Genomic DNA, 13,441 nt, shown 5'->3' on the forward strand with positions numbered 1-13,441 from the left:
TACTTATCTACTGGTCATACTCAAAAGGCATGTTGTTCTTGCAAATTGCTGCCCCAAGGGACTTCATGCTCTTTTAGCTCTCCACGACTTTGCAGGTGGGTACTCCTGACCTTTAGCCTGCTGTTCATTCTTCCAGGACTCAACTCAGAATTTCACCTTATCTGTCAAAACCCACTGAGCTGTAACCATTAAGATGGGTGCATATCACTATATGTAAATTATACCTCACATACGTACACACAAAAAGTGAAAGGAAAAAAACCCTCATCTCCTCTGAGTATTCAGGGCACAATCTCCCACCCTTGTCCCCTATCTCAGCAGGGATGGCCATTAAGACTGGTAGTTCCAGAGTCTGGGGGTGAGCTTCCTAGAGAGCTAAGGGCCCAAAGCGAGGGATGTTAGTGTATCTGGTAGCAATCCAGGTGGATTATTACCTTTTTTGCCCTTTCTACATTCCATGTTCCTCCTCTTTTTTCCTTTCAACAGTAGACAGATAATTACAGCTTCCTGAGCTTCTGTTCACTATTGTATTATTAATATTAGTATCTCTTCCATCCTCGCTAAGTTCTGGGATTCAAACTTTGCATCATAGTTCTGACGTGTCCTATCCATCCATCCATCCATCCATCCATCCATCCACCCATCCACACATCCATCTTATAATTCTTTATAGCACAGCTCTGAACTCCCATTGCCTAGGTTGAAATCGTGGCTTCTTCACTTACTGAGTAACTTTGGACAATTACTTAACTTCTCTGAACCTCAACTGACTTATCGGTAGAATGAGATAGGAATAGCCTTTATTTCTATTACTGGGAGAATGAAATGGGTTAATGCATATAAAATGCATAGGTGCTACCTAGCACATAGTGAGCATTCAAAAATTGACAATGAGCATTCATTGATGAATCATTCACTGAGTATCTACCATAACAGAACTGAATTTGACACTATGGAAAGAAACAATCAATAAGGCAGGATCCCTAACCTTAAAAACCGAGTTTATGAGGGAAATTCCCAGGCAGGCAGATAGACAAATACAACCCAATGGATTGATCCTATGATGGGGCAAGCCCTAGGGGCCATGGGAACCCAAAGAAAGGGTCCCCAGCTGTCACTGGGAGATAAGTCAGTGAAGGCTTCCCAGAGGTGCAATTAGTTGAGCCAAGCCCTACAATTCTGGCCTCTTTTGTTTTTTTCCCTTCAGTTTCAGTATCACACTGATGTCTTTGTTTCTGACCCCAAATTCTCTGACTGATGCCCTGGACTAACACCTAGACCTTAGCATTCTTCTTTCTGATTGGTGTCCTGCATCCACTGTGATTCTAAAAGGACCTAAGCCTCTTCCCCCAAGAATAGGCAAATAAGAACAAAAACAGTGCAAGTAATATGATGATAACTAATTCCCATTTTATTCAGAATAAAAGCAAAAGCCCTTCTAAAAGCTTCTAAGGCCTACATCATCTGCCCCCATCATGTCTCTAACCTCTCTATCATGTTCTTCCTTCCTTCTTCAGCTCCAGGCAGACCTTTTTGCTACTCCTTGAACATACCAGGCACACTATCACCTCAGGGCCTTTGCACTGGCACCAACCCCTATCCAAAGGGTCTTCCTTTTACATCTGCAAGGCTCATTCTCTCACCTTTAGGTCTTTACCCACATATCAACTTCTCAAATGACCACTCTATCTAAAATGCAAACCCTACCTCCCAGCACTTCCAAGTTCCCTTCACTTTGAGCTCTATTATTTTCCTAAGGGCTGTATCATGTTTTCTCATTCTCCATAATGTACTTATTTACTATTATCTCTTTACTTCACCAGCTTATAAGCCTTAGAAGAGGAAGCACACTTACCTGTTTTATCCACTAATAGCCTATGTCAGTGGTTAACACATTGTGGGTGCTCAATATATTAAATGAGAGGATAGTCAGGCACCTCAGTGGCTCAGTTCCTTAAGCATCTGCCTTCGGCTCAGATCATGATTCCAAGGTCCTGGGATTGAGTCCCATGTAGCGTTCCCTGCTCTGCCAGGAGTCTGTTTCTCCCTCTGCCCCTCCTCCTGCTCATTATCTCAATCTCTCTCAAATAAATAAGTAAAATATTTAAATAAATAAATAAATAAATAAGAGGATATTCACATTAGCAGCCTAAGGAATAGTTTATGAAGCTCCACAAGTTAGAAAGCACAGAACTACCTCTCTGCCTTTTAATTATTAAACTGCACAAGTGTTAAAAACTCATTCTGATTTTACCCTTCAGTCAACAAAGCAATAAAGGTCCTTGAACTTGCTTAATGAGTCCATGAGAATGATGGCTAATTAACGTGAAGCAGCTAGTTGCTCTGCCAAGTTAGCCGCTAGGATCACCTGGAGAGTCCATTGAAAGTGGAAAAGGTCTCTTTCTGACTACCTGCATATGTGCGCACCTGTCTGTGCAAGCCCAGGGGGTATAAAAGTGGAAGGATTGCTGAGACAGCTTCTACCTTGGTATCTTTGACTGTTCCCAGGCTCCCTATAGGCAAGAACAACCAGGAACCAGGATTCTTAGCCTGGATCTTAGTTTGTTGGATTCTGCAAAGGCTGGTCCTAGAGCTATTTAATTAGAACCCACTCTAATTCCATGCATGCTTGTGGGATAACTGGGTCTGAACCATGCTGGAGTCTTTTATGGCCTGGCTTTTCCTGGCTGAAGAGCACTCAATCTCTCTTTTTACAAAAACTGATGTTCTGACCACAAATCCAGAACAAATTGTACCAGTCTGACTGGATCTGAATCAAGCTGGTCCACTTACTGGCTAATTGACTTTGAACATGTGTTTCAACCTTTTGACAATACTGAATTTTACTTGGACCCGAAGAACACATTGACAGTTAAGAAGTACCCCACCTTTTTGTTCTTCAAAATCCCTTCACCCTTTTTTTTTTGGTATTCCAGGAACAGCTAATCCCCCCAAAAGAAGACCCTGACCTCCCAGATTCCAAGATAAAACCTGTCACTACCCTTCCCAGAACTCCCCTAGATTCATTCCCTTGTGTTTACCTGCTTGTATAAAACCCCAAGTCCCCTTCCCTTTCACTAAAATAGTCCTAGTCAATGAACATTCTCCCTAGTGCAATAGCCTGAATAAAACTATCTCCTTAATGGTCCAGTACATTTTGTCTTTCATACTTATGAGCCTCAATTTCCCCATGTGTTATTTTTTTTAATTTCCTTCATTTTATTTTCATTTCATTTTAAAATTCTCTATAAGTATCTTCACAATTTGCAAAAATTAAGAAACACAGTAATTTAACATTTTTATAGAACTCTATAGTGATTTTTTTTTTTAAAGTAGGCTCCACACCAAATGTGGGGCTTGAGCTTATGACCCTGAAATCAAGAGTCCCATGCTCCACCAACTGAGCTAGCCAGGTATCCCTGGTGATTTTTGGTATATGAGGTGACTATAGCAAAGGTTTCCAGTTCAAATGCAATAATTTAACATTATATATCTAGTTGTATGTTTCAGTTTATTCCTTTTGAAAAAAAAAGTTTGTCCCACAGCATTTTCAAATTATGACCAAAATGTACTGAATCAGAGTGAACCGACTTTAAAATACTCTCCAAACATTTCTTCCATATATATAAGTGTATTGCTATAGTAACATATAATGTACATTATGTAGTACACAGACGTTTTTAAGCATGAAGTAAAAATAGAAATAGATGTGTGATAGTTTCTCCTGATATCCCTGTGGGTTGTCTTGTGTAGTCCTGAAGGACACACAGCAGACTTTAGAGACCATTGTCTTAGAAAACTAAACAGTCAAATAATTTAGGGTTTTACATTATCTGTATTCTGTATTCCTTTTCTTTAAAAAAAATAGATTTGGAAGTAAATAGTAAAAAAAAAATGAGAACTAAATTTTTCCATGCCTTTGGTGGTAGATTTTACACTCTTTTTTAAAAGAGTGTGTTTACTATTCTGGTTTGAAATTTGGTAATTTGGTATTTGCTGCTTAAAACTATGTTTCACAGCATTGTTGGGGAGGAAGAAGTTTTCCTCTATTCAAGATTCTTCTAGCCAAACTAAGGATTAAATTTACATGAGATCAAGTAATAGGAGAAAATCAAATTTACCTACAATGGATCCACACAGACATGAAATTTCAAAGACAGGCAACATAAGGCTTGTATGACATCCTGAGCTAAGAAGAGGGGTAGGGGTCTAGGGATAGCAAGGGGAGGAAGACCATTAGCAGAAAGGTGAGAGTGTTTGGTAAACAGAGGTTGCTCTGTTATGCAAATAAGTTTTTTTTAAATAAAGAGGAATCTCTGTTAATAACTTTCTTCCTAGTACAGGCTCTCCTTTCCTTCCATGTAAATTTAAGCAGTTGAGGGTGAGTAAAGAGCTTTTCCTGAATTGGCTGGGTTTTGATTGCTTTTAACTCAAGATAGTCTTCATTCTAGGTGGCCCACCTTGGAGCTGCCAGCCCTTGGCCCTACAGTTGCCTCCTTTGGAACTTCCCACATGGAAAGTTGAGTTGATACATAGTTTCCTCTTCTTGAACCAGTTTCTTAGTCCTGGCAATAGATTAACTCAGTTAAATTCATTTCAGGAGGCAGTGATACAGGTGTGTTCTCAAATTTAGGCCAATGGTTCAAGTAATCAGGTATTAAATGAGAGACATTTCTCCTAAGACTGATAGGGGAAAACTGTACTCTTTTTTTTTTTTAAAGATTTTATTTATTTATTTGTCATAGAGAGAGAAGCGAGAGTGAGCACAGGCAGACAGAGTGGCAGGCAGAGGCAGAGGGAGAAGCAGGCTCGCTGCCAAGCAAGGAGCCCGATGTGGGACTCGATCCCAGGACGCTGGGATCATGACCTGAGCCGAAGGCAGATGCTTAACCAACTGAGCCACCCAGGTGTCCTGGAAAACTGTACTCTTAAGATGGCTGACCAAACCAGCAAGGGAATGCCAGTCCCTGTCTTAAGGCCCTTCTGGGTTCTTCTTTCCTACCCTGCTTCCCACGTGCACCAGAAGTACCAAGTATGGGGAAGTAGAAGGGTATAAATTCCCCTCCCTGTTTGTGCTCAAGGCTCAGACCTTTGGAGAACAACCTCCTCTGAGCCCACCTGTGTTAAATCAACCCCCGATCCCCCAAAGTCTCTGAGTACCACTTGGTTCTTCCACCAGGAGCCAGTCCAGGTTCCGTAACAAGACAACTAGAAACTATAAGCAGGGTAACAGACTGAAATTTCCAAGGGCCTTTATTCACTCCATAAATTCAACCATATTTCCTTAAAACATTCTGATTATATCTGAGTCTATGCATGTCTCTCTCAAATATAACATTGCAGCCAAAGCTTTGGTATTATGACCAGTGTTTCCAACTGTGTCCTAGTTCAGTATTAGGATCTTAAGGTTATCAGAAGCCTGTACTCAAGAGTTCTTTCCATGAGTCTCACTGAAGATGAAACACAGTTGCAGGAAGCTTTGGTAGAAATAGCTGAATAAAAGTATAACTGTTACAGTGTTACGGAACCTGGACTGGATCCTAATGGAAGAACCAAGCGGCCCTCAGAGACTGGAGGATCAGAGGTTTATTTTACACTGGCGGGCTCAGAAGAGAGTGATCTCCAAAGGTATGAGCACCGAGCACAAGCAGAGAGGGGAATTTATACCCTTCTACTTCCGCATACTTGGTACTTTTGGCACACGTGGGAAACGGGGTAAGGAAGAAGAACCCAGGAGGGCTTTAAGACAGGGACTGGATGGAATTCCCTTGCTGGTTTGGTCGTCCATCTTAAGAGTACAGTTTTTTCCCTTATCAACAGGATTTCTATTCCTTTAGTGCCAGTGATTCTTGGTCACACCGCTTCAAAGAATGAAGAGGTAGGTAGACAAGATGAACTGTGTTGGGCAGCAAAGCAAAGCTTATTGAGTGAGAGTAAAGTTTATTGAGCAACTGTACAAAGCTCCTGAAGGAGGGGACCTGAGAGGAGTGCTTTCAACTTCCCCATCTGTTAAAAGGAGATTATCATAAGTACTTCCTAGCGGTGGTTATGAGAATTAAGTGAAATAATGTGTAAAGTGTAGTGAGCCCTCAATAAATATTTTGATGGAATTTTTATTTTATTTTATATGAACATATAATATATTTTTATCCCCAGGGGTACAGGTCTGTGAATCGCCAGGTTTATACACTTCACAGCACTCACCATAGCGCATACCCTCCCCCATGTCCATAAGCCCACCCTCCCTCCAACCCCCCTCCCCCCATCAACCCTCAGTTTGTTTTGTGAGATTAAGAGTCACTTATGGTTTGTCTCCCTCCCAATCCCATCTTGTTTCATTTACTCTTCTCCTACCCCCTTAACCCCCCATGTTGCATCTCCTCTCCCTCATATCAGGGAGATCACATGATAGTTGTCTTTCTCCGATTGACTTATTTCGCTAAGCATGATACCCTCTAGTTCCATCCACGTCGTCGCAAAAGGCAAGATTTCATTTCTTTTGATGGCTGCATAGTATCCCATTGTGTATATATACCACATCTTCTTTATCCATTCGTCTGTTGATGGACATCTAGGTTCTTTCCATAGTTTGGCTATTATAGACATTGCTGCTATAAACATTCGAGTGCACATGCCCCTTCGGATCACTACGTTTTTTTTTTTGTTTGTTTTTTTTTGTTTGTTTGTTTTTTAAAGTTTTCATCTTTAATGAAATGACCTTGGAAATAACGTACATTTCCATGACACCAATACTAAAGTTTTCGGAGTCACAGTAAGATACACAGAATTATATCCGTAATTAATATGAATGCCAACATTTCAAGCAGTAATTTCTGTTACATGGCAAACAAAATCAAGAAGGCAACCATCAAACAAAAGAGACCCATAGCTTCAGACAAGGCAAATCCCAGGACAGCATATGAGAACAGCTGCTGCTTCAGCGAAGGGTTTCTGGCATAACCAATGATAAGGCTGCCAAAGACTGTTCCAATACCAGCACCAGAACCAGCCACTCCCACTGTTGCAGCACCTGCACCAATAAACTTGGCAGCGGTATCATTGTCTCTGCTTATTGCACTGGTCTGAAACTCCCTCTGGATTAGTTGAGACACACCATTCTGGGCCCCATTAAATACCGTAGAGCCCTCTCCAGTCCTAGCCTCTGGTCGAGATAACACTGATGCAGAAATTGGTCTGTATGCAACTCTGGATCCAGCTCGGATCAGAGAGGGGGTGCAGGCAAGCTTGGCGCAGGCGAACATCTTACACACTTCGGGGCTGCGCGGCTGGAGGACCTGGATGACGGCCGACGTGGGCTCCTCTCCCGCTTCCCTTCTTCCCGGGAGGCGGCGGCGGCAACTACGGCGGCAGAGGTCGAAGGACTGGCCGGATCACTACGTTTGTATCTTTAGGGTAAATACCCAGCAGTGTAATTGCTGGGTCATAGGGTAGTTCTATTTTCAACATTTTGAGGAATCTCCATGCTGTTTTCCAGAGTGGTTGCACCAGCTTGCATTCCCACCAACAGTGTAGGAGGGTTCCCCTTTCTCCGCATCCTCGCCAGCATCTGTCATTTCCTGACTTGTTAATTTTAGCCATTCTGACTGGTGTGAGGTGGTATCTCATTGTGGTTTTGATTTGTATTTCCCTGATGCCGAGTGATATGGAGCACTTTTTCATGTGTCTGTTGGCCATCTGGATGCCTTCTTTGCAGAAATGTCTGTTCATGTCCTCTGCCCATTTCTTGATTGGATTATTTGTTCTTTGGGTGTTGAGTTTGCTAAGTTCTTTATAGATTTTGGACACTAGCCCTTTATCTGATATGTCATTTGCAAATATCTTCTCCCATTCTGTCAGTTGTCTTTTGGTTTTGTTAACTGTTTCCTTTGCTGTGCAAAAGCTTTTGATCTTGATAAAATCCCAATAGTTCATTTTTGCCCTTGCTTCCCTTGCCTTTGGCGATGTTCCTAGGAAGATGTTGCTGCGGCTGAGGTCGAAGAGGTTGCTGCCTGTGTTCTCCTCAAGGATTTGGATGGATTCCTTTCTCACATTGAGGTCCTTCATCCATTTTGAGTCTATTTTCATGTGTGGTGTAGGGAAATGATCCAATTTCATTTTTCTGCATGTGGCTGCCCAATTTTCCCAACACCATTTATTGAAGAGGCTGTCTTTTTTCCATTGGACATTCTTTCCAGCTTTGTCGGAGATTAGTTGACCATAGAGTTGAGGGTCTATTTCTGGGCTCTCTATTCTGTTCCATTGATCTATGTGTCTGTTTTTGTGCCAGTACCATGCTGTCTTAATGATGACAGCTTTGTAATAGAGCTTGAAGTCCGGAATTGTGATGCCACCAACTTTGGCTTTCTTTTTCAATATTCCTTTGGCTATTCGAGGTCTTTTCTGGTTCCATATAAATTTTGGGATTATTTGTTCCATTTCTTTGAAAAAAATGGATGGTACTTTGATAGGAATTGCATTAAATGTGTAGATTGCTTTAGGTAGCCTAGACATTTTCACAATATTTATTCTTCCAGTCCAGGAGCATGGAACATTTTTCCATTTCTTTGTGTCTTCCTCAATTTCTTTCATGAGTACTTTATAGTTTTCTGAATATAGATTCTTAGCCTCTTTGGTTAGGCTTATTCCTAGGTATCTTATAGTTTTGGGTGCAATTGTAAATAGGATTGACTCCTTAATTTCTCTTTCTTCTGTCTTGTTGTTGGTGTAGAGAAATGCAACTGATTTCTGTGCATTGATTTTATATCCTGACACTTTACTGAATTCCTGTACAAGTTCTAGCAGTTTTGGAGTGGAGTCTTTTGGGTTTTCCACATATAGTATCATATCATCTGCGAAGAGTGATAGTTTGACTTCTTCTTTGCCAATTTGGATGCCTTTAATTTCCTTTTGTTGTCTGATTGCTGAGGCTAGGACTTCTAGTCCTATGTTGAGTAGCAGTGGTGATAACGGACATCCCTGCCATGTTCCTGATCTTAGAGGAAAAGCCCTCAGTTTTTCTCCATTGAGAATGATATTTGCGGTGGGTTTTTCATAGATGGCTTTGATAATATTGAGGTATGTGTCATCTATTCCTACACTTTGAAGACTTTTGATCAGGAAGGGATGCTGTACTTTGTCAAATGCTTTTTCAGCATCTATGGAGAGTATCATATCGTTCTTGTTCTTTCTTTTATTAATGTGTTTTATCACATTGATTGATTTGCGGATGTTGAACTAACCTTGCAGCCCTGGAATAAATCCCACTTGGTCGTGGTGAATAATCCTTTTAATGTACTGTTGAATCCTATTGGCTAGTATTTTGGTGAGAATTTTTGCATCTGTGTTCATCAAGGATATTGGTCTGTACTTCTCTTTTTTGATGGGATCCTTGTCTGGTTTTGGGATCAAGGTGATGCTAGCCTCATAAAATGAGTTTGGAAGTTTTCCTTCCATTTCTATTTTTTGGAACAGTTTCAGGAGAATAGGAATTAGTTCTTCTTTAAATGTTTGGTAGAATTCCCCCGGGAAGCCATCTGGCCCTGGGCTTTTGTTTGTTTGGAGATTTTTGATGACTGTTTCAATCTCCTTACTGGTTATGGGTCTGTTCAGGCTTTCTATTTCTTCCTGGTTCAGTTGTGGTAGTTTATATGTCTCTAGGAATGCATCCATTTCTTCCAGAATGTCAAATTTGTTGGCATAGAGTTGCTCATGGTATGTTCTTATAATTGTCTGTATTTCTTTGGTGTTTGTTGTGATCTCTCCTCATTCATTCACGATTTTATTTATTTGGGTTCTTTCTCTTTTCTTTTTGATAAGTCTGGCCAGGGGTTTATCAATCTTATTAATTCTTTCAAAGAACCAGCTCCTAGTTTCGTTGATTTGTTCTATTGTTTTTTTGGTTTCTATTTCATTGATTTCTGCTCTGATCTTTATGATTTCTCTTCTCCTGCTGGGTTTAGGGTTTCTTTCTTGTTCTTTCTCCAGCTCCTTTAGGTGTAGGGTTAGGTTGTGTACCTGAGACCTTTCTTGTTTCTTGAGAAAGGCTTGTACCGCTATATATTTTCCTCTCAGGACTGCCTTTGTTGTGTCCCACAGATTTTTAACCGTTGTGTTTTCATTATCATTTGTTTCCATGAATTTTTTCAATTCTTCTTTAATTTCCTGGTTGACCCATTCATTCCTTAGAAGGATGCTGTTTAGTCTCCATGTATTTGGGTTCTTTCCAAATTTCGTCTTGTGATTGAGTTCTAGCTTCAGAGCATTGTGGTCTGAAAGTATGCAGGGAATGATCCCAATCTTTTGATACCGGTTGAGACCTGATTTAGGACTGAGGATGTGATCTATTCTGGAGAATGTTCCATGTGCAGCAGAGAAGAATGTGTATTCTGTTGCTTTGGGATGAAATGTTCTGAATATATCTGTGATGTCCATCTGGTCCAGTGTGTCATTTAAGGCCTTGATTTCCTTGTTGATCTTTTGCTTGGATGATCTGTCCATTTCAGTGAGGGGAGTGTTAAAGTCCCCTACTATTATTGTATGATTGTTGATGTGTTTCTTTGATTTTGTTATTAATTGGTTTATATAGTTGGCTGCTCCCACGTTAGGGGCATAGATATTTAAAATTGTTAGATCTTCTTGTTGGACAGATCCTTTGAGTATGATAGAGTGTCCTTCCTCATCTCTTATTATAGTCTTTGGCTTAAAATCTAATTGATCTGATAGAAGGATTGCCACTCCTGCTTTCTTCTGATGTCCATTAGCCTGGTAAATTCTTTTCCACCCCCTCACTTTAAATCTGGAGGTGTCTTCGGGTTTTTTTTTTTTTTTTAAGATTTTATTTATTTATTTGACAGAGAGAGATCACAAGTAGACAGAGAGGCAAGCAGAGAGAGAAGGGAGGAAGCAGGCTCCCTGCTGAGCAGAGAGCCCGATGCGGGACTCGATCCCAGGACCCTGAGATCATGACCTGAGCCGAAGGCAGTGGCTTAACCCACTGAGCCACCCAGGCGCCCGTGTCTTCGGGTTTAAAATGAGTTTCTTGTAGGCAACATATGGATGGGTTTAGTTTTTTTATCCATTCTGATACCCTGTGTCTTTTGATTGGGGCATTTAGCCCATTAACATTCAGGGTAACTATTGAGAGATATGAATTTAGTGCCATTGTATTGCTTGTAAGGTGACTGTTAATTGCATATTGTCTCTGTTCCTTTCTGATCTACTACTTTTAGGGTCTCTCTTTGCTTAGAGGACCCCTTTCAATATTTCCTGTAGAGCTGGTTTGGTGTTTGCAAATTCTTTCAGTTTTTGTTTGTCCTGGAAGCTTTTAATCTCTCCTTCTATTTTCAGTGATAGCCTAGGTGGATATAGTATTCTTGGCTGCATGTTTTTCTCATTTAGTGCTCTGAATATATCATGCCAGCTCTTTCTGGCCTGCCAGGTCTCTGTGGATAAGTCTGCTGCCAATCTAATATTTTTACCATTGTATGTTACCGACTTCTTTTCCCGGGCTGCTTTCAGGATTTTCTCTTTGTCACTAAGACTTGTAAATTTTACTATTAGGTGATGGGGTGTGGACCTATTCTTATTGATTTTGAGGGGGGTTCTCTGAACCTCCTGGATTTTGATGCTTGTTCCCTTTGCCATATTGGGGAAATTCTCTCTAATAATTCTCTCCAATATACCTTCTGCTCCCCTCTCTCTTTCTTCTTCTTCTGGGATCCCAATTATTCTAATGTTGTTTCGTCTTATGGTGTCACTTATCTCTCGAATTCTCCCCTCGTGGTCCAGTAGCTGTTTGTCCCTCTTTTGCTCAGCTTCTTTATTCTCTGTCATTTGGTCTTCTATATCACTAATTCTTTCTTCTGCCTCATTTATCCTAGCAGTGAGAGCCTCCATTTTTTATTGTACCTCATTAATAGCTTTTTTTTATTTCTACTTGGTTAGATTTTAGTTCTTTTATTTCTCCTGAAACGGCTTTTATATCTCCCGAGAGTGTTTCTCTAATATCTTCCATGCCTTTTTCAAGCGCAGCTAGAACCTTGAGAATCATCATTCTGAACTCTAGATCTGACATATTACCAATATCTATATTGATTAGGTCCCTAGCCTTTGGTACTGCCTCTTGTTCTCTTTTGTGGTGAATTTTTCCACCTTGTCATTTTGTCCAGATAAGAGTATATGAAGGAGCAAGTAAAATACTAAAAGGGTGGCAACAACTCCAGGAAAATATGCTTTAACCAAGTCAGTAGAGATCCCAAATCGTGAGGGGGGAGAAAGGGGATAAAAAGAGGTTCAGAAAGGAAAAAAAAAAAAAAAAGAAACAATTAAAAAAAAAACGAATAAAGAAAAAATATAAAAAAGAAATATATATATATATATATATATATATATATATATATTAGATAAACTAGTTAAAAAACGTTAAAAAAGAAAAGGGTAAAAGTTAAAAAAAAATTTGGCAGAAGAAGAGAAAAAAAATTGAAAAAGAAAAAAAAATTAAATTAACTGCAAGGCTAAGGAATCATGGGGAGAAAGCCATGAGTTCCGTGCTTTGCTTTCTCCTCCTCTGGAATTCCGCTGTTCTCCTTGGTATTGAAACTGCACTCCTTGATAGGTGAACTTGGTCCTGGCTGGATTTCTTGTTGATCTTCTGGGGGATGGGCCTGTGCAGTGATTCTCAAGTGTCTTTGCCCCAGGCAGAGTTGTACCGCCCTTACCAGGGTCCGGGCTGAGTAATCCGATCAGGTTTGCTTTCGGGAGCTTTTGTTCCCTGAGCGCTTTCCGTAGAGTTCCGGAGGGCGGAAATGAAGATGGCGGCCTCCCAGTCTCCGGCCCGGAGGTGCCGAGAGCCCGGGGCCCCCCTCCTCAGTGCGCCCTCAGAGAACAGCACCCAATTACTCCCGTCACCCTGCCTCCGGCTGCGCTCCGAGCTTACCGAGCCTGCGACCGGTTCAAGGTAACCCCGAGCTGAGAGCTCACTCCTCGGCTCTGTCTCTGTAGCTGGCTTCCCCGTTCTAATACCTGTAAGCTCTGTGACACTCAGACACCCCCGATCCTTCTGTGACCCTGCAGGACCTGAGGCCACGCTGACCCCGCGTGGGCTTCACCCGGTTAAGCCTCTGGAGCGATGTCCCTCAGCGGAACAAACTTTTAAAAGTCCTGATTTTGTGCTCCGTTGCTCCGCTGCTTGCCGGGAGCTTGCCCTCCCCCCCGAGGTCTATCTTCCCGTCGCTTTGGATTCAATTCTCTGCCAGTCCTTTCAGAAAGTGGTTGATTTTCTGTTTCTAGGATTGCTGTTCTTCTCTTCGATCTCCCATTGGATTTGTAGGTTTTTGCAATCTTTAGATAAGCTATCTAGCTGATCTCCTGCTACCTGAAGCAGTCTCAGCCTGCTACTTCCTTTTGATGGAATTATTATTCCCACTGTTAATTCCCTCTAGCC

At 41.2% G+C, this 13,441-nt stretch overlaps 1 protein-coding gene across 1 annotated transcript; it reads right to left on the minus strand.

The window, feature by feature from the left end:
- Positions 1-6,686: 6,686 nt before the first annotated feature.
- On the minus strand, positions 6,687-7,386 carry LOC125084568 (ATP synthase F(0) complex subunit C3, mitochondrial-like). The gene has a single exon (XM_047702055.1). It carries the CDS (start codon positions 7,260-7,262, stop codon positions 6,837-6,839), a length of 426 nt encoding a protein of 141 aa, XP_047558011.1. The 5' UTR covers positions 7,263-7,386; the 3' UTR covers positions 6,687-6,836.
- Between the last annotated feature and the right edge of the window lie 6,055 nt (positions 7,387-13,441).

This window comes from Lutra lutra, chromosome 14 (genome assembly GCF_902655055.1).
Source record: "Lutra lutra chromosome 14, mLutLut1.2, whole genome shotgun sequence".
NCBI classification, from domain to species: Eukaryota; Metazoa; Chordata; class Mammalia; order Carnivora; family Mustelidae; genus Lutra; species Lutra lutra.

What these genes read in the sequence shown, in the direction of transcription:
- LOC125084568 (XM_047702055.1), bottom strand. Translation starts at nt 7,262, where the DNA reads ATGTTCGCCTGCGCCAAGCTTGCCTGCACCCCCTCTCTGATCCGAGCT.